Here is a 25,648-nt window from a genome sequence, read left to right as displayed (position 1 = left end):
GCCACAACCCCATTTACCCTTTTTCTAATGGCTAATTAGAGATAAGAGTCTCACATTCTTTAATGCCCTGCCTGGCTTTGTACCTCAATCCTCAGATCTCAGCATCCTGAGTAGATAGGATTACAGGTGTGAGCCAGCGCCCAGATTGGTTTTGTTGTTGTTGTTGTTTTTGACTCGTGGAGCAGTCCAAGTTCAGAAAACAGATCCTTTGAGGAGCATCCACTGAGGAGATAAAGGGATCAAGAAAATGTGATATATATATACACAATGGAATTCTATGCTGCCCTCAAAAAGAGTGACATTGTCCCATTCATAAGAAAATGGAAAGACTTGGGGGAAAAAAATCCTATTAAGTGAAGAAAACCAGACCTAAAGAAAGATAGACACCATGTTTTCCCTCATTTGTAATAACTAGAATATGTCTACAAACCTACAAGTTAATTCAATGGCTAGTAAAAGACAAATAATTACACTTGGACATGATTAATTAAATAGCATTCTAAGCATTCACACAGTGAGAGCAAAATCTCAATTAACTATGTGCATGTGACCATAAATGATGCTTATCAAAATGAACTCCAAAAAAATGGAAAGAATATATTGTTAAACTGTTTGCTGTTATTTCTTTCCTTTTCTCCTTTGGTATAATCTCTTTTGTCACTGTTTTGATTTCTGTACCTTTTGTCTTTTTTTCCTTGGTTTCTGCCCTTCTGTCATTGATTTTGATTTCTGTGTCCTTTGTCTTGTATATAAGTTTATCTGATTCGGGAGAAGGGGAAGCCTAGAAATGGTGGGACAAAGAGTGAACTAATTCAACAGTTATACAAACTATGTTGGAAAAAAGAACTTTACAACTTGGAGGGGACACAGGAGGGACTAAAGTGGGAGAGCACGAGGGAGGGAGTAATACTGTTCAAAAGGAAATGTACTTATTATCTGAATTATGTGACTGTAACCCCTCTGTGCACATCACCTTTACAACTTAAACTTTAAAAACCTTAAATTAACCTAATTAAAATGTAAAAACATAAAAAGCACAACAGGATCCTTCCCAAGATGAAGTGAGTATCTTCTTATAGGCAAACCCCCAGTGGATTTCAGTCCCTAAGATGCATGGAGGTACCACAATACTCTTCAACATACAGAATTGGCAGCACCAACACTGAGTAGAAAAGAAAACCCAGAACTTTCTCACCTTCGCCCTACGGTACTGTAGTCCTACTGGCCAGGAGACGTTGGGATGTTCTGTCTTGGTAGGCTGCTGTCTCAGACGTCTGGATTTGACAAGGTTTCCCCTTCTCCTGTTAAGGTTGAGGTGGCCACTCCACTCACTCTGCAGCAATTTGCCTGTTGCTTTGGTTCTTCTCTGTAAAGCAGGGAGATTCTAGGAGCTTCTAGTCAGCCATCCTGCATATGCACTGTTTTATACTGCTGAGTTAATATAATTTACTAATAATAATACTAATTCAAAAGATTTTAGATATAGAATGATGCTAAATGAAATGACCCCCAGGATATAGAAACAAAAGTCATATGAGTGATTGTTGTCCTTAATGTACTATGTTCTCTCTCATCTCTTTTGCTGTCCCTTGGTTATCTCATATTGTTAACAGTATTTCACCTGGTTATCTGATATATTGTATATATGTGTATTTAGTTATTTGAAGTTGGATAGGGAAGGGAGGAAAACAAGATGAACGGTGGGGGTAGGGGGAGAGAAATGCGGACCAAGACATGAGAAAAGGTATATGTGAAGTAATACACCTTCTATCTGGTGAATATAATATAACCCTTCTATTAATTACAATAAAAAATATATTTAAAAAAAGAAAAGAAATCAGATTGTAGTTATTTGACCAGAGTAAAATGTATTTTCAACACCCTCTGTTGAGTCTTTAAAGTCTCAAGATTTAGGAATAAAGTTGAAATACTGGCGAGTCTAAGGTTTTTCCTATTACATATTTATCATGAATACAAAGTGGGTCAGAATGCAAACTTCCAACACAAGACTGTACAACTATTGTAAAGTGACTGCTGCAATTAATATCTGTTTACAGTAACACAATAAGGTTAATCATTAACTGTGTACGTTTTAAGAATAGCCTAAAACTTAGGCATCATCAGAAAATCTCTCATAATGGGGAGGGAGACTGGTTGAACAACTGTTGAAAATCTCTTGTGAATTCTTTGGGATTAGACTTAAATGAATAATTAAGAAACATTGATAATCTCTTGTGATTCTTGGTAGCAATTCTTCCTTTTGAAAATGTTTTTCTTTTTTTTGCTTTGTTTTTGTAAACACCACAAATCATCCACAGAGGAAAAAATGGGACACAATTTACAAATTGTTGGGTAATATACCTTTTGAAAGGGTTAAGTAAAAGCTTTATTTTTATTTTAGTTTTTAATTGGTTCTTAAGTTAGTAATGAGAATTCTTAAAATTATTTTCCTCTGAGGATATATGTAGGTTTAACAGCCTTAATGAAGGTGTTATGCTCTTTCTTCCAGATGTGGCTCAAGCCCTGTAAGAGGTCAGATATAGCAAAACGACCAAGTTACCTTGCTCCATTATACAAAACGAGTGAGCGAAGAGGAACATTATCCACCACTGGCCATTCCACCAACTTTGTGATTGCTATGATTCTTCCCTCTGACCAACCAAAGGAGCACTGGATTGGAAGGGGCGTGGCACTGTTGTGTCAACTTAACTCATAACCCTAACCGTAGTTCCCTTTCTTGTTCCCATTTCTTATTAGATGGCTGAAGTGCATTTTCCTGTGTAAGCAATATTTTGTTGAAATAAAATGGATTGTCTCTATTCTTAATTATGAACTCAGGTGCAAAGGTAGCCTATATTTCAAATGTCATAGTTCAATGTAAAGAAATATTCTGAAATATATACTAAAGAAAACACATTGGTATATTTGCTCTTTTTGAATAACTTTATTTTGGGAGAGTTCCATAAGCATTAGGAACACACATAAAATGACACACCACTGTTGACAATGAAAAAAAACAGCATTTTATCATTTCCAGCTTTATGAATTTTTTAAAAAAATGATTCAGTTACAACAAAAAAAAAGTTTAGATATTTTAGCAAGTATCACCTTGCAGGACCATAATCACATTTAAGCCACTGACTCACTGTTAATGGAAAGAATTCACACTGCATCTAGTTACTATAGCATTTCTAAGCATAATCACAGCTGATTGACTGCAATGTGATATACACCAAAATTCATTTGGATGTCACACAGTGACAGCATTGTACAAGTAACATTAAGGACCTCCAACAAACACAGGTTAAAATTAGATTGGTCAAGCCAAACGGAATGTTGGAGCCAAACAGAAATGTAGTGGAATTAAGATTGTCTAGTAAGACTTGAAACTGTACATTAGGATAATGTGAAAACTAAATACTGGTGGAACCCTATCAAAATACTAGCAGCAACTGTTACAGCCCTCCTAAAAGGTTAAGAAAATCGAGCGAATAAAGATAATACTACTCTTTAGAGAATAGAAAACTTTATATCCTTTAGCATAACCCATCTGCTTGAAATGAGGCATTTATTTTAAGAATGGAGTATGTTCCAGCTGTTGCTCTTAAATGAAGTAGATTTAATGCTGGTATGCACAATCCTTCTTGGGTAAAAATCCCCAAAATGAATTATAAATATATCTTGATTCCTTCAGAAAACAAGATACCTGTATCACTCACTTAAAGTTGGCAGTACTAAATAAAACGTCAGCACCTTTTAGCTAGGTTGTTTGAAGGGCCAAGCAAGGAGATGAGGACTGTCCTAATTCAGCGCCCAATGCCAAAAACAATCTGTGTACAGAACTCCTACTTCCTACAAGGAGGCCATGGAGAAAGCCAAAAATAATTTTTTCAAATTCAAGCATAAATTAAAGATGTAACAAAACCTAAGCAACCTTGCTAACAGCATAAAGAAGAAACACTGACCATAACCTACTAATACCGGGACACATGTGCTGTTCTTAAAGTTCTGGTTTAAAAAGTCCATATAAAGAGAAGAGGAATTCTGGGAAAAGGAGAAGGAATAAATGAGAACATGTCATATGGAATGGAAAGAGTTTGGCTCTTAAGATTTCTGAATTGTAAGGTTTTAAAAAGAGCTACCCAGGTTGCCAAGCAGATTGAAAAAGCTAGCTGCACATAGTTTAAATAGTTTACTTGGCCTAAATGACAACCTTGTGGCACAAGATGTAAACACAAAGCTACATGCATATGACTAGTACTACAAACTACAGAGTAAAACTTCAGGATAAGCATGGCTTGCACTTCTCACAAATCATTTATGATTATGTAGAAGAATGGGGCACCTACATAGGAGACCAATCCCTATTAGGCCCAAACAGCATATCTTGGCACAAAATGATGTGATTTCAGCTTCATCGTCTCTGCTTGGTACCAGGACAGTCATGGTATCAACCAAGGTTTAATCCTAGTAACTGTTTGACACTTCATATACAGATTAGATATGACAAACTTGGATTTTCTACCTTACAAATTTACTGCCAGCCATAGCATGTGCTTTTGGTTCCAATGCCAAAGTAAAGAATGGTGTGAATGTTCAGAATTTCATTTTGTTAGTCCCTAACATTGGAAAACGGAGTATCATGTCTGGGTTAGTTTCTTTGATATTTTTTAGAGGGTTATAATTTTAAAGAAAAAGCATCTGACCACATGCTCCTGACCCCCACCTTCCTCCACAAAAAAAAAATCTGAAACAAAAACAAAATTAAAGTTTAAAAAAAAAAGAAAAACATACCACCCCAAACACCAAGTATTATAATAATACAAAGAACTGTTATGAATCTTTCATTAAACCGAAGCTCACACAAACATACAATCACAATTTTCAGTAGTTTAGGCTGCAAATTTAAACACTATGCAAATATATACAAAAATAGTAACTCTAGATTCAAGAATAAGGGCTTTTCCCAATGCTAAATTCATACTCTAATGCAGCCTGGGCTTCCTCTAGTTCCTACAGTCTATGCGGTTTCAACGTTGAGTTGATTCCTATTACCCCAAACATATATATATATATGTCTCTCTCTTTATATATATATATGTAGTTGAATGAAAGGACACTATAGTTCATACTTATTAGCACAAAGAAAGTCTGCTCAAAGTCCATTTAAAATGTTTTTAAAATTTAAGTGATTTTTTTTTGGTTCGATTTCTATTTCTGCATAGTCACAGAAGTTTCTACTAATAAAGAGACTAGTGTTTTATATGATTATTTTTTAAAAGTCTTAATCAAACTTATATCAACATTGGTTCTTGGAGTCCTTTTCTCCTATCTTTATCACAAACTTTATGTTTTTAAACCCCTTCATGCAGGGAAAAACAGTACTGAGCACCAGTCTTTTGCTTTTTAGGCTCAAATCTATGGAACTTGTAAGTAGTGCAAGCCACTGACTTTGAGCATTGTGCATACAGTACAAGAAAAGATGCGAAGCTGCAGGGTAACATGGTTGTAACAACAGCGTTACTGGGAATGGTCAAAACTGGATGTCAAACACAATCTTGTCTTCATAGAGGGCAATCACCAGCATGATGGCAAATCCAAACAGCAATCCCAAGTTCTGAAGAATGAACTGCCCCACTGGACAAAAGCCATGTTCTTCATTGTCACCATCACCATGCAACATTTCTGGAAGCTGGAAACATATTCATCGTGATAATTTAAAGTTCGTTAATCTCACCCAAGGGGGGGGGGAGCAACTTCCTATATCCAGTCATAGCTGAACTACTTTATTACATTGTTTCTTTCTGTTTCCTTAATGTGTACAATGTTTAGCATGGCATTCTGTGTGACTTTCATCATAACTCCAATGCCTAACTTATAGCACAGATGTAATAATGCATTCCTTTTCTTATCTCTTTTTTATTGTAATGTATAGTGGGGTTAGTTATATTTGCCAGATAGTCGGTGCATTACTTCTCACACATTGATTCCCCTTCTCATGTTTTTTCTCCCCGTTTCCCTCTCTCCACCCTCTCCCAATCATCTTATTTTCCCCCTTCCCTTTCCTATTTCAAATAAATAAATATATACAATATACCAGGTAACAAAGTCAGATACAGTAACAATATGAGATTAACCAAAGTGCAACAAAAGAGAAGAGAAATAACATAGTACATTAAGAACAACTTGTTTCCACATCCTCGAGATCCTTTCATTTAGCCTCATCATACATGACCTTATGTATCAAGGTTCTGTTCTATTGTAATCCTCATTCCTTTTCTTTTCTACCTAATCTAGAAAATGCATTAGCTTTGGAGGCACTGGAGTTCTACCGAATTCTTATAGATGCATTCATGTGGATTCATGTAGATGTTTCCTTGTTATTGGATATAGAACATTCCTAATTGCAGCAATGCAAATAATACTTCAGTTGGGTTTTATTCTGTTTGCTAGCTTTCTGATTTTACAGTAGGCATTCTTCAAACTACAATCCCAGAAACACACTGTCAAAGGAATGTTGTTATGTATCATTTGGTTTACTTACACACCCTTTGCTCTTGCTTTTAATAAGCTCTTATACATTCTTTAAGACTTAGCCCAGATTTTCTATTACAAGAAAACTTCACTAATTCTCCTCTTTAGACAGCCTTTGCAGTTTCACGAACATGGTATATCAAACTATACTAACACTTATCACAACAGTGTGACTATATTTATATTCATTAAAAGTACAAACCCTTCCTTCCTGTCAAAACACTCTCAGTCATTTATATCTCTACTTTCCTGGTTCTAGATTCAGTTTACTCAATCCTAATTATGAACTACATTTCCTACAGCACCTAAAACAAATAAAACGAACAACAAAATCAGAAATGGCTTCAAAGGATTACTGAAGACTTTCACAACCTGCACTCTAGTGGAAAGTTCAGTATCACAAACAACATAAAGTTTCTTACCATATCCACTAAGGCTACATAGAGGAACATGCCTGCTGTGATTGCAAAGATCCACAATGTGATGTTATTGGCATACTGGCCAACGGCTGTGCCAATGAGCATGCCTATGTATGCCATCATGGCAGACAGGAGGTTGTACACAATGGCTTGCTTTACGGTCATGCCTGCTTTCAGAAGAACTGCAAAATCACCTGTAAAGAAGACATGATAGGAGAGTTAAGATCTCAAAATACAAATTTAACAGGAGAAAATTTCTTGAAAGATACATCTCTAATATCATATGAGCCAGAGTATTCGGTATCTTGATTGTGGTGATATAAAATAGGAAAGGGAAGGGGGGAAAACAAGATGATTGGGGGGCAACGGGGGAGGGAAATGGGGACAAAAACAGGAGAAGGGGTATCTGTTGTGTGAGAAGTAACGCACCTTCTATCTGGCAAATGTAACTGTAACCCCATTACATTAAAATAAAAAAAAATTCAAAGTGATACACATTTTAAAAAAACCTTACTGTATAGCTTTAAAAAAAACAATTGGGGGGGCCGGGAGTTTGACCTAGTGGTAGAGTGCTTGCCTAGCATGCATAAAGGCCCGGGTTCGATTCCTCGGTACCACATACTTACAAAAAAGCCGGAGTGGGGGCTGGGAGTTTGGCCTAGTGGTAGAGCGCTTGCCTAGCATGCACGAAGACCCGGGTTCGATTCCTAGGTACCACATACATAGAAAAAAGCCGGAAGTGGTGCTGAGGCTCAAGTGGTAGAGCTCTAGCCTTGAGAGAGTCCAAGGACAGCGCTCAGGCCCTGAGCTCAAGCCCAGGACTGGCCAAAAAAAAAAAAAAAATCAATTGGGGAGGGGAGCATGGCCTAGTGGTAGGGTGCCTGCCTATTATGCACTCAGCCCTGGGTTCTATTCTTTGGTACCACATACACAGAAGATGGCAGAAGTGGTGCTGTGGCTCAAGTGGTAGTGCACTGGTCTTGACGGCCCAGGCCCAGAGTTCAAGCCCCAGGAGTAGCAAAAAGAAACAACAACAACAAAAAAAACCCAAGAAAACCGCAACTGAAAAATGAACAGTGACACTCTTTTTTCAAGTAGTAAGAGCTGTCTTTTCTCAGATCTTTTTGTTCTTCAAGGGTACATGACTTAAGCAGTTTCAACCTTCTCTTGAGTTGATCTCTGTTAACCCTTGCTTAGAACAATCTCTTAAGGATGCTTTATGCAATGTTTACATCAGAAATAAGCCTTATTTCTGAACATCCTAAAAACTCTAAGATCTATGATCCTATCACAATGTACATTAATGTCCTAACTAATGCCAGTAAAAGTGCCCAATACATTAAAAAGCTAATACCAGGTTCTTAGTAGGTCATGCTCCTGAGTCACTGTCAAAAACAAAGGCAGAGGGCAAATAAGAAAATCCTAGGATTTTCTTTCTGGATATGCAAGCATATAACTACAAATGTCTCAATGTACACAAGAACAAACAAAATAGGATTATTGATCTAAGAAATGCCAGCAGAAAAGTTAAAATGTCAGATTTTATATTGAAGCTAAAGGGTCAAAAGCAATTATCAAGTCAGCTACTGAACAAACAGTATAGGCAAGGTAATTTATATAGTAAGTGTCCCAGAATTGGTAGGGGTTTTTCCTTTCCCTTATGGAAGGATCTGACTTCTACCTATCTAAAAATTCAGGAGCAGGCTGGAAATGTGCCTGAGTATTAGAGGCCTACCATGCATGAAGTTTCATTCCTCAGAACAACATAAACAGAATAAACTGAAAGTAGAGAATAAGCTGAAAGTGGTTCTGTGGCTCAAATGATATAGCTCTAGAAGCTCAAGGATAGTGCCCAAACCCTTAGTTCAAGTCCCAGGACTGGCTAAATAAATAAATAAAAATTAAAAATCACCCTTATCTCTTTTCTACTTTGGAGCTCCACTTAATTTCTTACTTAATTTCTTTGAGAGCTACCTAACTTCCTCCTCCACAAATTTCTTCATCATATTTTCAATTAATCATTCTGAGTCAATGGTGCTAAATGGCCTATTTCTTTGGCAGGGGGTTAGGGTGACAGAAATGAGACGGCATATGATTTCACAGAGTAACTTAAAAAAACAGGGACAAAACAGGGACTTCATTGTTATTACTACATAGCAGGATAATTTTCTTCATTTTTGAGTAGTAACCATAAACAGCATGAATTGACTAATCAAGACTCCGTGTGAATTACTTTTATTTAGTATTTTCAAATTAATATAAATTACTTAGTTGGTATACAGTTGTATGGGTTTTGAAAAGCACATATACATGGATATAACTACTATTAAACTCTAAAACTGTTTCATTATCCTCCTCCCCAAATTTGCCTAAACCTTTAAGAGCACCACTAATTTTCTTCATGCCTCACTTTGACCTTTGTCTGTCATACAAGTGGAATTATACAATACTTTCTTTTTGACTGGATTTTATGTATAACAGGAAATTATGTTTTATTGTGAAATAATATTCGCCCCAGAGATAACACAATATTATGTGTACATTCACTCACCACCTTAAGGATGTTTCTGGTTTGGGACAGTTATGCATAAAAGCACGATAAAAACCACGAACAGGTTTTCATGTCAACATAAATGTTCATTTCTCTCTGGTAGATATTTACTAAATGGGAATTCTGGACACTGTAACAAGCACAGCCCCCAGAATTTCCCACAGTTCTGAGAAATAAGCAGTTACATGAAATTCCACCAGCAAAGTATAAGAGCTTTTAGTTGTTCTACATTCTTGACATCCTTGACTGTAATAACAAATCCAAACCTAGCATCTGAAATTTAACATTTGATTTCTTATCTGTAAAACTTCTAGTGAAATGTTTCTTCAAATCTTTTATTTTCTTTGAGGGATAAGGTGTTACTAAATTGAGAATTCTAAATATTTTTGTTTATAAAGGCCCTTACTTTATTCTTAATGGATCATGCTGTGTCTAAGGACACACAGTCTGTCCAAGGACACAAAAGATATTCGGTTATCTTTTTGAAGTGTTATATTACACCTGTCAATTCAGATCAATGATTTATTATCAGTTAATATTTGTGTATATTATAAGGGTATGGGTCAAAGATTCTGTGTTATTTCATGGCAGTCATTGTGATGGCTTATTGAAAGGGAACATCCTTGTTACAGCATCAGTTGTTGAAAAGACTATCCTTTCTGCATGAAATTCTTTTTATACTTCAGTTGAAAATAAGTTCCTACATGTATGAAGTCTCTAAGCTCTGTTTCACTGATATTTATATCAAGTATTTTTACCAGAACCAACTGTTCTTATTTTTGTGGCTTTATAGTAACTTTTCTGTTGTTTTTCAAAAATTTCTGGCTACTCAAGGTCTATTTCCTTTTAATATACATTTTTTTTGTCAGTCTTGGGGCTTGAACTCAGGGCCTGAGCTCTGTCCTTGGGCTTTCTCAAGGCTAGATCTCTACCAATTGAGCCATAAAACCATTTCCAGTTTTTTTTCTATGTATGTGGTACTGAGGAATCAAACCTGGGTCTTTGTGCATGCTAGGCAAGGACTCTACCACTAGGCCAAACTCCAGGCCCCCATACAATTTTCTTTTAACTTACTAATTTCTGCAAAAAGTCTGTTGAGTTTTTCAATCTATAAGAAATAACGTGCTACATAAGGCCATATAATGTGAAGCTAATTGAAAGGACCTCCAGGATATTGAAACAAAAGCCATATAATGAATGATTGTTGTCCTTAATGTACTATGTTGTCTCTCATCTCCTTTGCTGTCCCTTGGTTATCTCATATTGTTATAGTATCTCACTTTGTTATCTGATATACTGAATTTATTTGTATTTGGATATTTGAAATTTGATAGGGAAGGGGGGAAAACCAAGACGGGTGGGGGGTGGGGGGGGAGGGAAATGGGTACCAAGACATGTGAAAGGGTATCAATGTATGTGAATTAATGCACCTTCTATCTGGCAAATATCATGTAACCCTTTTACTAATTACAATAAAAAAAATTGGAAAAAAAAAAAGAAATAACGTGCTAACAATATTCAGTCTTTTACTTCATGAGGTTGGTATACCTCTTAATTTAAGCCTTCTTGGATTTCTTCTGTTAGTGATTTGTGGTTTTTAGCACATAGGCTCTATGTGTACTATGCCAGATTTAAACTAAGTATTTTGTACTGTTAGTGCGATACTTCAAATGTTTTTCTATGATATGTGAATTCTTTCTCTTTTACTTGAAGTCTATCTTCTTTTCTCATTTTAGACTACAAATTCTCAAAGGTTTCTGTACATTTTCTCTGTGTCTCAGCAAAAACCTATATAAACATTGAAAGTATGTCAAAGATTCCCCACATCTGGGATTTAAGCTGAATTTTCCAGTCTATCCACAATTCCATAAATTGATATTCCTTCTTTCTGACAAATGACAATAAAGTTTGCCTGGGAAAGCCATTAAGTTGTAATCCAATGAGATAGTTGTATTAATATAGAATGTTATAGCACTAGAACTGACTGGCCATGAGTCTTAAAAAACATGGCTGTCATTAACAAGAAATCTAGTAACAACAGATGCTATTGGGGGATGTGGACAGGAAGGATCCCTACTACATTGTTGGTGGGAGTGTAAACTCATTCAACTACTATGGAAAACAGAATGGAGATTCCTCAAAGGCTAAACATAGAGCTCCCCTATGACCCAGCAATCCCACTACTTGTCTAGAAACTAGGACATACTAAATCCACTAGCACAATGATGTTCATTGCAGCATTATTTACCATAGCAAAGATATGGAACCAACCCAGATGCCCCTCAGTAGATGATTGGATCAACAAGATGTAGTATTTATACACAATGGACTTCTATGCTGCCATCAGAAAGAATGACATTGCTCCATTTGTAAAGAAATGGAAAGACTTAGAAAAAATCATATTAAGTGAAGTAAGCCATACTCAAAGGAAAATAGGCTCAATGGTTTCTCTCAATTGAAATAATTAGTGCACATCTAGGATTCTCCTAGCAGAGGATTCCAAAACCTAGGTACATAAGGTCATATTATAGGATGAGACTAAATGAAAGGAACTCTAGAACATGGAAACAAGAGCTTTATCATGTATGACTGTCGTTCTTAACGTACTATGTTATTTATTTTTCTTCTCTTTTTTTGCCCTTATGGTCAATCTCATATTGTATCTTTGTTACCTGGTATACTGTTTATTTTAAATAGGAAAGAGAAGGGGGGAAAATAAGATGATTTAGGGGGGTGGGAATGGGGAAAAAACATGAGAAGGGGTATCTATCAATGTGTGAGAAGTAATGCACCCACTACCTGACGAATGTAACTGTAACCCCTCTATACATTATCCCAACAATTTAAAAAAAAAAAAAAAAGCAATTTGATAGGGAAGGGGGGAAAACCAAGACGGGTGGGAGGTGTGGGGGGGGAGGGAAATGGGTACCAAGACATGTGAAAGGGTATCAATGTATGTGAATTAATGCACCTTCTATCTGGCAAATATGTAACCCTTTTACTAATTACAATAAAAAAAATGGGAAAAAAAAGCAAAAAATCATGGTTGTATTTATTTCCCAAAATGTTAGCTCCTTGAAGTTAAAAGACACTTTTCAGCATCAAAAAGAGTGAATAATTGGGCAGATTCCCCAGTTCCTCTGCTGTTTAGATGTCCTTCTTCAGGCTTTCTTTCAAAAGCTTGTAACAGCACCTTATTTCAGAGATGTGGGGATGAATAATAATGAGTCAATAATTCAGGCAGTTTTACTCATCATCTATACCCCAGAGCAGACATGACATGAAGGATATGGATTTGCTATTTTCTTGGATGGTTTCAGTTTCTTCATGAAAAATTTCCTTTAAGTGTTCTAAAGATATATCTGTTCATGTCAGAGTTATAGGTAGAATAATGGTCTGGGCCAGCCTAAGCAAAAAAACAAGACATTATTTGAAAAACAACTAAAGCAAAACAAAATTAGGAGCATGATCAAGTAGTAGAGCACCTGCCTAGAAAATGTGAGGTCATGAGTTCAAATCCCAGTACCACTGGGGGAAAAATATTATGTTCATTTAAAAAAAAATAAGATTCAGTGTGCTAGTCATAATTTATGTCCCTTCATCATAATAGCATAATTATTTCTAAGTACAAAGGAGGGCAAACAGAAATGAAATACTTAATCATTACATTAGGATGTTAAATTATTAGGATTTACCTTGTGATTAATAATACCTTTTGTGCTTATCATCAGTCTTTTTTTTTATGTTTTAACATTTCTGAAATTTGAATGTATTTCACAATTAAAGAACTCTTAGCTTTGATAAAATCTGGTAAAACGTAAAAGTTCTATTACCTAATTCGTGTGGCAGCTCGTGACAAAAGACAGCTATAGAAGTACTGATTCCTCCTGTTAGTCCAGCACTGAATGCTGCTCCTGAGGAAGATGAAGAGAAGACAAGTGAGGCTTATTGATCTTATATTGCCATTTACACTACAGATAAGAAGCTCCTGCCCATGACTGTTTTTGTGCTGAGAATGATCTTAATCTACTAGTAGAAGCTTTTGTTCTTTAGTACATTAGTACTAACACCACTATGGATACTGAAATATGGTCTTTGCTTTCTAAAACATATAAAAGCATGCTTCTGAATAATTAGGATATCTCAAGCAAAGTCAATTATGGGTCACATTTATTGTTCTCCTAAACTGGAAAAAAGAATTATTGTTCTCTTATACTGGAAATAGGAATTTGGGACAATAGACATTTTTCCCCCCCCAGTCCCGGGCCTTACACTCAGGGATTTGGCACTGCCTTTGGGCTTTCTCAAAGCTACAGCCCTACCACTTGATTCACAGCACCACTTCTGGCTTTTTTCTAGGTATGTGGTACCTAGGAATAGAACCCAGGCCTTCATGCATGCTAGGTAAGCACTCTACCACCAGGCCAAATTCCCAGCCACAATAGATTTTTAGTACTATAAATTTTTCTTCACTTATTCAAAGATATGAAAAATTCATTAAAACTAAAGTTAAATTCAATTATTCTCTTTCACAGATGTAGGTGTACTTGAAAGTCTAATGCTAAGATTCCATTTTTGAATGAGAGATCATGTTGTCTAAGACATTTACTATAGTCAGTTGCTGTTTAGTTTCCTACTTCCCAAACCCTCCCCAATTAGTTTCTACTTTATTCTTCCAAATATACCTCTCCAACACTAGAGAACAACCTTTTAAAACATAAATGGTAGCAAGAATGATGGTAGTATATTTGTTAAGCTCTAGGTGAATGTTCATCTAATGAACCAATAGGTCATAAGATTAATACAGACATGGTAGAATAGCTACCAGCGATGATGGCTTACCAATTGCAAGCCCATCGCTGAAGTTGTGAATGCCATCCCCCATGATGACCATCCAGGCTATGTTAGCGATCCCCGTCTCTTTCAGGTCTGATCCAGAGTGACAGGGACCGTGGGAGTGATGGGAGTGCTTGTGGTGCCACTGGTGATTGTGTTTCCTCAGCACAGCTTTGCTCTCATCATGGTGGTTATGGGCGGTGGTGACATGGAGATCGTGCTCGTGAATGGCATGCAGCCCATCACTGTGAGAATGGTCCATGATTTTCTCCTCTTCTATACAAAGGTAATTTTTAGGAGGAGATTCCTGTTGGCCTTCTAAATCTGTCATTTCAATTTCATTAAGACGGTCTTCAGAAACAACAGAATCATCAGTTCCTACAGCAGAGCAAAAGAAACTGGTTACTCAAGAAGCAAATGTGTATATGCTAGCCAGGCAGAATAATAGTGTAACACATATTTCTTATGTGATTGTCTTGAAAAAGTTTCAAGTAAATGTATTTCCTTTAAACTATTTAAGAGTCATTCCAATGGAATAATGTTGTCTAAAGGCTTTCTGGTGAACTGCAAATAATCCTTATCATATATATATATATATTTGGATGATGACAAAGTCCTTCACATTTCTCAATGCTCCAGTAACTGACAAGCTAACCAGAAACTCATATAAGTAACAATAGCTGATATGCTTATTCTTAAAAATCAGGCTGGCCGGGGCCGGGAGTTTGGCCTAGTGGTTAAAGTGCTTGCCTAGCATGCATGAAGACCCAGGTTCGATTCCTCGGTACCATATACATAGAAAAAAAGCCAGAAGTGGTGCTGAGGCTCAAGTGGTAGAGCTCTAGCTTTGAGAAAGTCCAAGGACAGTGCTCAGGCCCTGAGCTCAAGCCCAGGACTGGCAAAAAAAAAAAAAATCAGGCTGGCCTTTCAATGGATTTTCCAAAACCTAGTTTGTTTTATGACATGGCTCTTGATACTTCCCAGCTGTAATTTGGAGCAGAGTTTTCCTAGATGCTAGGCTTCCTTTTGGCAGACGATCATTGACGTACTAAGGGGAAGCAGTCACACAGGAAGTGAGAAAAATCAGGTTAAAAAATCATGTTGCTCTAGAGCCGGGAGTTTGGCCTAGTGGTAGAGTGCTTGCCTAGCATGCACGAAGACCTGGATTCAATTCCTCAGTACCACATACTTAGAAAAAAGCCGGAAGTGGTGCTGAGGCTCAAGTGGTAGAGCCCTAGCCTTGAGAAAGTCCAAAGACAGTGTTCAGGTCCTGAGTTCAAGCCCCAGGAATGGCAAATATATATATATATATATATCTGTATTTTGCTCTTATGTGTGTCAAGTAAGGCAATACGTGGACCTTAATCTTAAAATATAAGGCCAAGACCATTTTTTCCCCCCTTTTAAGTACAGGCAACTTTCCTTTTGCCCATATGAAACCAATCACATATGGATAATAAAAAGACTTTTTACTATCAAAAAATAAAACACTAAATCACTACCGAGAAAGATCTCTCTTTTCTTTTCTTTGAGATATGTCCAAGCTAGCCTTGAACTCACAATCCTCCTGCTTTAGCTTCCTTGAGGAGCACCTTTTCAAGTTTTACTCTTTTTATTTAAACTAAAAGTACAAAATTTTTCTTACTACTAATATATTTCAGCACACATGACATCATGAAGAAGGCTGAAATTACCTAAAATAAATAAAATCATAAGACACACTAACAGTTTGGGGAAACCATTAATATTAACTAAAATTAAGGAAGTTACAAAGAAATTGCAAACTTAAGTGCAGTTTACGATCAATATGCCAATGTTGTTATATTGAAAGTTTCTCTTTAGTCAGAATTATTGACTACCAGCAAGAGGCTTGAGTTGAAGCCAGTCAGCATCTGGAGTGTTGTTTAACTTATGATCTGAAAGCTTTCTTCCAATAGTTGATTCTTCTGTGCTCTGCTTCATAAACCATTTCTGTTTTCCCTGAAAAAAACAAATAATTATCATTTTAAAATCTATAGCAACAATTTGTACTAATATCTACTGGCTAGTACCTATGGTGCTAACTTTATACTTGTATACATAAATTATATGGGATAGTAGTGAGGAAAAAAATCACAGAAGTCAAAGGATCTAACTAGATGAAAAATCCCATTAGAGTACAAAGTACAAAATATTATATATACCCACCAATGAAACGCATAAAATACATAAAATATCTTTCTAGAGGTATAACAGAGTAATAGTCCAATAGTAATTTGAAATTTCTGAATGCTATAAAAATTAAAGTTTATCCCTTTGAATTTTAGTCCACATTTAATGGAATATCGCATTTTCCTGAATGTAATTAAAGTAGGAAAAGCTAAATTTGAAATACTAAATTTTTAGCTTACTTCTAAGACTTGGCAAAACTTACTAATGTAAAACACAAGAACACTCATCTGTAAAATGAAAAAAAAGATTGTTATGAGGATTAAATGAGATGATACATGACCAACAGCAGTAGTTGAGTCTTCATACAATAATAACAAGTATTCTTTATTATTACTTTGAATTCAGACATCAAATGTATCCTCACTATGAATGTACTAATTATTTTAATCTCACAGCTTACATTTAAATATTTCCAGTTTGGCTTTTTACTATATTCTAATACTGGCAACTTAAATTTTAGCTCTTCTCTATTATTTTTATTTTATTCTATTTTTTTCCAGTCCTGGCACTTGAACTCAGGGCCTGGACACTGTCCTTGAGAGTTCTCAAGGCTAGCACTCTACCACTTGAGCCACAGCACCATTTCTGGCTTCTTCAGTGCAAGCACTCTACCACTAGGCCAAACTCCCAGCCCTCCATTATTAATTTTAAAAAGCTAAAGACTGGCAAAAAAAAAATGTGAGCCTGTTATGGCTAGCTGGACATGAGATAGTATGGATATTACCCATTTCTTCTTTCCATGCTGTACCCATAAGGATCCTATACATTGTCTTAGAATTCTGACGGGTATTTTGGTTTATTTTAGCAACTACGAAGCAGTATACATTGCAATATGACTTTGTGGAAATAATAAGCTCTCTTTATTCTGTTTTACATCTTTTCTTTTGACTAACATTCTACTTGCACATATAAATAGGGTTGGCATTTCAAAACATGCACACAGAACACATTGGTCATAGGGGCACATATTTCTCTTCATTTTTATATTCTTAACCTTTGAGCTCCTCACTTCTAGATCTTCACAAAATATGGAACAGGTTCCTGTGAACTCTTCTGTGTTTTCAACCTGATTTCCTCTCCTTTCTTCCTGACCTCTAATAATCACTATTATACATGGAAGTGGATATCTGTTACATAGCATTTGTTTTTCTGTGTCAAGCTTATTTCAGTTCACTAATGCCTTTCAGTCCATCCATTTTGCTACAAATGACAGGATTTCATTATCCCTGTGGCTGAACAATAGTCTACAGTGTACATATATACCCGTTCATCCACTCATTTGTGGATGGGCACTGAGGCTGATTCAGTTAAGTGATTCAATGGACATTGGTAGTTTAGTACTGCTCAGAGATTTGGTTTGTTTCCATTAAATATATATTCAGAAGTGGGGCTGGGAATGTGGCTTAGTAGTACAATGCTTGCCTGGCATGCATGAAGCCCTGGTCTCAATTCCTCAGAACCCTATAAATAGAAAGAACTGAAGTGGTGCTATGGTTCCTGTGGTAGAGCATGAGCCCTGAGCAAAGCAGGTCAGGGATGGTGCGCCCAGGCCTATTCAAGCACCAGGCAGGCAAAATTAATTTAATTAATTAATTAATTAATCCAATGAACAGTTGGATCATGAGTTTGTTTTCTTTCTATGACTTTATTAGAATTAAAAAAAATGACTGTAGCTTTTCTAAATGGGTAAAATGTTAAATTATAGATGTTTTCCTCTTTATGGGTCCTAGAGTGTGAAGCTCCACATGTATGTTGCATGTACAGTCTAATAGTTAACTATCACCCATCCCTTCACTGAGGTTTTATTTGCATTTCTCTAAAGGGAAGTTTCTCTTCATTTCATTGCCATATTTTTTTTTTTACCATTTTAACTACTTATTAAATGACACATTAAAAACTCAGTATGTAATGGCCCCATTCTGTGTTTTGGTGCATGTATAAAATCATATAATATTTAAATCAGATTAGACATACTTATTTCCTAAAATATCTCACCTACATTTCTGTTTGGTGAGAACTTACAACATTCTTTATTATAGCTTTTTGAAATGTATACTTTATTATTGTTATTTATGGTCACCTTACTATACAGCACACCAGAATTTCTTTCTCATCTGTAATTGAAAATACCACTAATAAGACCGATATCATAAACTGGTCAATAGCTTTATCCATCTTATTAAAATCAATTAGATGGGATGCTACACAAATGATGCAAGAATTAGATTGCTAAAACTTGAACAGAAATGGTGAAACAAATGTACTCACATAAAACACCAAAGTCAGCTTTTTCTTACAAGTTTAGCTATTAAAAACAAAGATAAGAGCTGCTAATTTTATTCAGTAGAAGGCCTACAGGAAAAAATTAAGGGAGAAAAGGGTAATACATCAATATCACAATTAACAAAAGGATATGTCTAGGAAAATATGATTCTTGGTTTGAGTCTGTCTCAGAAAATGAAATACATGCAAAAGTACTTACTCTTTGCTGTTTGTAGTGTTTAAACATTCGAAGGCAATGTTCAATTATAAACAGCAAGTAAATGCCTCCCAGAGCGACAAGTCCTTTCAACACAGCGTCATATTCTTCCAGAAACTTCTTAGGTTCATGCCCATGAGAATGCCCGTGTCCATGTGCATGCTGGTGATTGTGGTCATGTCCACCCTGAGACTTAATTAACATGCAGGCGGTCACCAACTACAACTCCTTCCAAAACACCAGAAACATATTCGCTTTTATCTTAAAACTGAGTTGGTTATTTTTATTTTTAATACATAAATGTTGTATATATTTATAAGGTGCTATACAATGTTTCAACACATGTGAGCCTTATATAATGATCAAGTCAGGGTAAGCATATCCAACTACTGAAACACATCATCTCTTGTGGGTGAAAACACCTGCGATTCTTCCTTCTAGCTTTATCAAAGCAATATTGTTCATTATTCTTATAGTCACCCAACTATGTAAGAGCTCACTATCTATGACTTAGTACCTACCTGCCCCCTCCTTTCCTATCCCAACCACTGGTATGGTAAACATTCTTCCACTCTCATCTCCTATGAGATCACTGGGTTTTATGTTTTTTCTTATATGAATAAGATCACATGTGAATATCTTTTAATTTTCAAAGTGTTCCTATACATAGTACTTCACTTAAAAAAGTCTGGAAAGCACTACGCTTTGTAATAAGTACCATAAATTTCAGCCATATGCTGGTGGCCCATGTCTCTAAATTCAAGCGACTACTGAGGCAGAAAAAAGTTTTTGGCAATCTATCACCAATTAACCAGAAAAAGAAAAGAAAAATCAACTGGAGCTTGGCTTATGTGGTGGCACACCTGCTGTGAGCAATCAATCCAAATCAGAGTATGAAACAAACAACCAAAACACCTCACAAACTTTTAAAACTCTCTATGGGTATTACCTATGTCAAATAATGTAGTAAAAACTGTAACAAAAATATTAATTATAATAAAAATCAATACACACAATTACATTTTCTCTTACTTTTCCCCCTAAGCCTTCTTAATACAGCACAAAAATGAAAGATATATCACTCATTGCTACTTAAAAACCTGAAAATTTAGTTTCCTTCCAAAACACTGCTATCAAAACAATAAAAATGGGAGGGTGCTTCATTCTATAATCAAATAAAAACAACAAAAATACTAGCATAGTATTACCACAGTTGTAACTGAAAAACATTATCCTCTTAAATATATTTGTTAAAAAAATTAAAAAGATTTCTTACATGGGGCAGCAGATGAAGAAGGGCATCACCACTCATTGTTCCTACAGCTAATGCAACAAGGAATGTGAGAAGGAATTTGAAGCATCCTTGGTTAATGATGGGAACCAAAATCACACCCAGCAAAGAAAGCAGGCTAATGACAGTGATAGAAATGATACCACAAATCCATGCTGTAAGAAAAGGAAACAACATTAGTGAGACAGTAGCATACAAAAATGTTCTAAAGGAGAATAAATGCTCTAGCCACTAGATCGGCTAAACCTGACTTATGTAACAGTTACTCCCCTGTATAATAACTCACCTTTACAATAACAATAAAAAAATTTAAATCTACTATGTAAAATATGTCCTGATTTATGCTTTTTTCAGGTTAAATATATTTATACAGAGAAATATATATTAGTTCATTGATGGACTTGTCTACTGATGTATTTTCGAAGGAAATAAAATTTCTGAATCTCATCATATACAGAATATCATTAACTAAATGTGCACACATGATCAACATTTTATACATTATAACCAACGAAGCCATAAAACTAGTATTAAAACTGTATTTAAAATTTAAGCTTGGTGCATTTTATTTATTTATTTATTTATTTATTTATTTAGGTCAGTCATGGGACTTGAACTCTGGCCTGGGTGTTGCCCCTGAGCTCTTCAGCTCAAGCTATGGCCCTACCCCTTGAGCCACAGCACCACTTCCGGTTTTCCAGTGTTTAACTGGAGGTAACGGCCTCACAGTCTTTAGTACTGGACTGGCTTTGAACCAAGATCCTCAGATCTCAGCCTCCTGAATAGCTAGGATTACAGCCATGAGCCACCACACCACTGCGCCCAGCTTACATTTTAAACTTAAGATCTCAAAATACTCATACAAGCATATTTGCTTTTCTTTTAAGCCTGCTCATTGGGGGCTGGAGTGTAGCCCAGTGGTGGGGCAGTAGCCCACCAACCACAAGCCCTGGGTACAATCCCCACCATCGCCACCAGCAGCAATAACAACAAAATCTTCTTTAAAGAGGCAATGTCTAGGTTTCTGTCTGCACATTGAAATGGACAAGATATTTCCTCTGTGTTAGACCCGAGTCTCTATCTGTTCCAAGTGTGGTGTGGATCTCCTGAGACCAAGTATGTGGGAGCACCCTAAAGCTCTCTGTGGTCAAGGGCCCTTAGGGAGCTTACTGGGACTATGTCCCCATCTTTCTAGAGATTTAAAAGTTAATGTTGTGAAAATTTTAGAAGACAATTTGTTCTGTGTATCTTGTCCATTTCAATGTGCAGACAGAAACCTGGACATTGCCTCTTTACAGAAGATTTTGTGGTCGTTACTGCTGCTGGTGATGATGGTGGGGATTGTACCTCAGGCCAGCATCGCCTGAGGTAGCCTGGAGAAGGACACACCTAAAGGACCACAGTGTGAGGAAAGAGCCAGGAGGGGGAGTTTGAGACCACCACATCTAGTCCACAACCAGCTGACTAGCTGGCTCTACAATCTGTGATTAACCCCTCGTGGACCTCTCCCTTATAAGACCAGCTCCCTGTGGTGACCCAAAGTGCCCTGAGGGGATCCCCTGCCTTAAGAGGGAAGGAACATATTTGATGACGGCAAAGACCCAAACTCCTTTTCTGGGAAAGACTCTTAGGACACAGCAAACCTAAGCACCCCTGGGAGCCCATTCCTTCCAAAGTGCATGCCCACCCCAAATGCCTGAATCCAGTCTTCTCAGCCTCGGCCACCTGTGGGGAATGAGCAGGCAGCGGCTCAAATGCTTAAATCATGACAAAAGATCACAAGATGAAAAATGAGGACAACAAAAGCCAACAACAATCTAGAGAAAGGACTCCAGTGAGAGTAAAAGAGAAGAGATGCAGGACAAAAGAACCATTAAAGAAATGATAACAGAATTGATCAATGAAATAAAAGGGGATCTGCAAAAACAATTTCAAGAGTATCTACAAAGAAGATCTAGGTATGGTGATAAAAATACAAACACCCCACATCTCATTAAGATTAAATTAGCACTATAAGAACTGATCTCAGGTGAATAAAAGATTCCGTTTTCATACTACAAACCACAACGGAATAGTGAGGTAATAGAATAAGTAAAATAGAAAACAGAAGAGCTAGAACAAAAAGTAAAGGTAAGGGGAAAACATTCAGAATCTATCGGGAAATCCAAACACTGGCAGACTCAGCAAAGAGATCAAATGTATGACAGTTGGGATCAATGATGGGGAAGAATCCAACACTAAAGGCACTGAAAACCTATTCAGAAAATAGTAACAGAATTTCCCCAAGGGAAAATCTCACCCACCTGACGGAAACATATAGAACCCCCAGTATATAGGACCCAAGCAGAAACATTTCTAAATACATCATAGTAAAACATTAGACTTGAAAAGCAAGGAATTGATTTTAAATGCTGCAAAATATAATCCAAGCCTCGAAGATCAACAACTGCCAATCCCCAATGGTATACCCAATGAAACTATCCTTTACATTTGATGGTGAAACTACAATCTCACACACACACAAAAATCAATGGAATACAATGAGTATTAAAGGGAATATACAACCTCAGGAAAACAATCAAAATCAAGGAAACACATCAGACAAAAAATATCACTAGAAGACAAATTTAGTAAGCACAGGAAGAGGAAAGAAACAAAGTACAGGAAATCACGAAAATGGCAGGAAACATGAAATATCTCTATAATAACTAAACAGTAACAGGCTCAAAGCCCCAATTAAAAAGGACAGCACATTGGATCAAAAACAAGATCGACTCATTTTTTACTCGAATAGACCCATCTCAAAATTGAAGATATAAACTTCAACTAAAAGGATAGAAAAAATCTATGATGTAAACACACCCTGCAAGGAGGGAACCATATTGATACCTAATAAAATAGACTTTGTATTAAAATCAGTACAAAGAGACAAGGAAAGTCATTACAAAGTAATAAAGGGAATGAATAATCCTTGAAGAGGAAATCACAGTGCTTAATATCTATGCACCCAATAATGAAGTACATAAATATGTTAAACAAATACTTTGGGGCTTACAGAACAGGATATACCCAAACACAATAACAGTGGAAGCTTTTAATGCCCTGCTCTCACCAAAGGGAAGGTCAACCAAACCAAAGATAAGCAAAGGAGCCTCTAAACCTAAAGATATGATAAGCCAAATAGACTTAACTGACATCAACAGAGTATTCCCCAACAAGGACCCAATTCACATTCTTTTCATAAGCCCATGGAACCGTCCCCAAAACAGATCATATCATAGTACACACAAAGAAACTAAGCAAATACAAGCCAAATGGCATAATTTCTTGCATTCTATCTGACCATAGTGGAATCAAACTAGTTCTGAACAACAAAACATCCTGCAGATATCAAACGCATACAGGCTCCATAACACCTGGGACACAGAAGAAATTTAGGAATTAGAAAGTTCTTACAAGTCAATGAAAATAAAAATACATCGCGGGGGAGGGTAATGGGGACCAAGACATGGGGAAGGGTATCAATGTATGTGAATTAATGCACCTTCTATCTGGCAAATATCATGTAACCCTTCTATTAATTACAATAAAAATATATGAAAAAAATACATCTTAATGGAAATCATTAGCCTTTCTTTATGCTAACAATGCACAAGCAGAATGGGCAATCATGAAAACAAACCCATTTGTAATAGCTGCTCCCACACACACAAAATACAAACACAACAACTAGGAATTAACCTAACCAAAGATGTAAAAAATCTTTATAGTGTATAAAATTCTAAAGAAAGAAATGAAAGAAGACACTGGGAAATGGAAAAACCTATGTTCATAGAAAGGTAGTCAATATTGTGAAAAACTGCCAAAATGATATACAAATTCATTGCAACCTCCATCAAAATCCCAATGTTATTCTTTACTGGGATAGAGAAAACAATCCAGAAATTTATATGGAACAACAGAAGACCTAGCCAAAGCAAATCTGGACAAAAACAGCATTGCATGTGGTATCACAATACCAGATTTCTAACTCTACTACAGAGACATAATAACAAAAACAGTTTGGTATTGCCACAAAAACAGACCTGAAAATCAATGGAACAGATTAGAAGACCCAGAAATAAAGCCATATACTTACTGTTATCTGGTATTCGACAAAGGAGCCAAAGACATACACTGAAAAAGCAGCCTCTTCAATAACTGGTGCTGAGAAAACTGGGCAGCCATATGCAGAAAACTAAAAGTGGATCCCTGCTTGTCACCATGCACTAATACCAATTCAAAGTGGATCAAAGAACTCAAAGTCAGACCCCAAATTCTGAAATTACTACAAAAGAAAGTAGGAGAAACATTAGAAATTATAGGTATACAGCCAGGAGTTTGGCCTAGTGGTAGGTAGGGTGCTTGCCTAGCATGCACAAAGACCAGGGTTCAATACAAAAAAGTTGGAAGTGGTGCTGTGGCTCAAGTGGTAGAGCTCTAGCCTTGAGAAAGCCCAAGGACAGGGCTCGGGCCCTGAGTTCAAAGCTCAGGTTTGCAGAAAAAGAAAAAGAAAAAAGAAAAAAAAAAGGAAAGAAAGAAATTATAGGTATAGACAGAAACTTCTTCAATAGAGTCCCAGAGAGACTTGACAAATGAAACTACATTAAAATAAATTTCCTGGGGCTAGGAATGTGGCTGGTAGTAGAGTGCTTGCCTGGCATGCATAAAGCCCTGGGATTGATTCCTCAGTGACACATAAACAGAAATAGCCAGAAGTGACACCGTGGATCAAGTGGTAGAGTGCTAGCCTTGAGTGACAGAAGATCAGGGACAGTTTCCAGGCCCTGAGTTCAAGCCCCAAGACTGGCAAAAGAAAATAAAGATAAAAATAAAATAAAGTTTCTACACAAACGCTAAACTAGAAAGCGAGCCAACTGGGAAAAGATCTCTACCAGCAATACATAAGACAAAGGTCTAGTAACCAATATACAAAGAGCTCAAGAAACTAATCCCTGTCAAACTTAATACACCAATTAATAAATGGGCAAAGGTGCTAAGGAGAGACTTCTCAGAAGAAGAGGGAAGAATGGCAAAGAAACATGAGGAAATACACTCATTCCTGACCACTAGGCCATGCTCCCAGCCCATCCCTGGCTATAATGGAAATGCAAATCAAAACAACCTTGAGATACTATCTCACCCCAGTTAGATTGGCCAACATTTTGAATTTGAACACCACCAAATGTTGGCAGACATATGGAGAAAAAGGAACCTTACTGTATTGCTGTTGGGAATGTAAACTAGTACAAAACACTCTGGAATGTAGACTGAGATTCCTCAAAAAA

At 36.5% G+C, this 25,648-nt stretch overlaps 2 protein-coding genes across 5 annotated transcripts in view; one reads left to right on the top strand and one right to left on the bottom strand.

Annotated features, from left to right (window-relative positions):
- Dnah7 (dynein axonemal heavy chain 7) overlaps positions 1 to 2,870 on the top strand; it is a 193,010-nt gene extending 190,140 nt beyond the window's left edge. The window contains exon 65 of the mRNA XM_090354519.1: positions 2,510 to 2,870. Coding sequence (XP_090210645.1) covers positions 2,510 to 2,716 — 207 coding nt within the window. The 3' untranslated portion in view covers positions 2,717 to 2,870. The remainder of the gene's footprint in view (positions 1 to 2,509) is intronic.
- A 50-nt stretch (positions 2,871 to 2,920) lies between these two features.
- Slc39a10 (solute carrier family 39 member 10) overlaps positions 2,921 to 25,648 on the bottom strand; it is a 114,491-nt gene continuing 91,763 nt past the window's right edge. For all 4 annotated transcript variants that reach the window (XM_090354516.1, XM_090354518.1, XM_090354515.1 and 1 more), the window contains 7 exons: positions 20,307 to 20,476; positions 19,034 to 19,222; positions 16,200 to 16,320; positions 14,347 to 14,718; positions 13,338 to 13,418; positions 6,957 to 7,147; positions 2,921 to 5,692 (listed from right to left, as the gene is read on the bottom strand). In XM_090354516.1, coding sequence (XP_090210642.1) covers positions 5,534 to 5,692; positions 6,957 to 7,147; positions 13,338 to 13,418; positions 14,347 to 14,718; positions 16,200 to 16,320; positions 19,034 to 19,222; positions 20,307 to 20,476 — 1,283 coding nt within the window. In that variant the 3' untranslated portion in view covers positions 2,921 to 5,533. The remainder of the gene's footprint in view (positions 5,693 to 6,956; positions 7,148 to 13,337; positions 13,419 to 14,346; positions 14,719 to 16,199; positions 16,321 to 19,033; positions 19,223 to 20,306; positions 20,477 to 25,648) is intronic.

The sequence above is a fragment of the Megascapheus bottae genome, chromosome 21, assembly GCF_031878675.1.
Source record: "Megascapheus bottae isolate mThoBot1 chromosome 21, mThoBot2.hap1, whole genome shotgun sequence".
In the NCBI taxonomy this organism is placed as follows: Eukaryota; Metazoa; Chordata; class Mammalia; order Rodentia; family Geomyidae; genus Megascapheus; species Megascapheus bottae.
The sequence above is the reverse complement of the archived record's forward strand: the minus strand, read 5'-3'. Positions and strand labels throughout refer to the sequence as shown.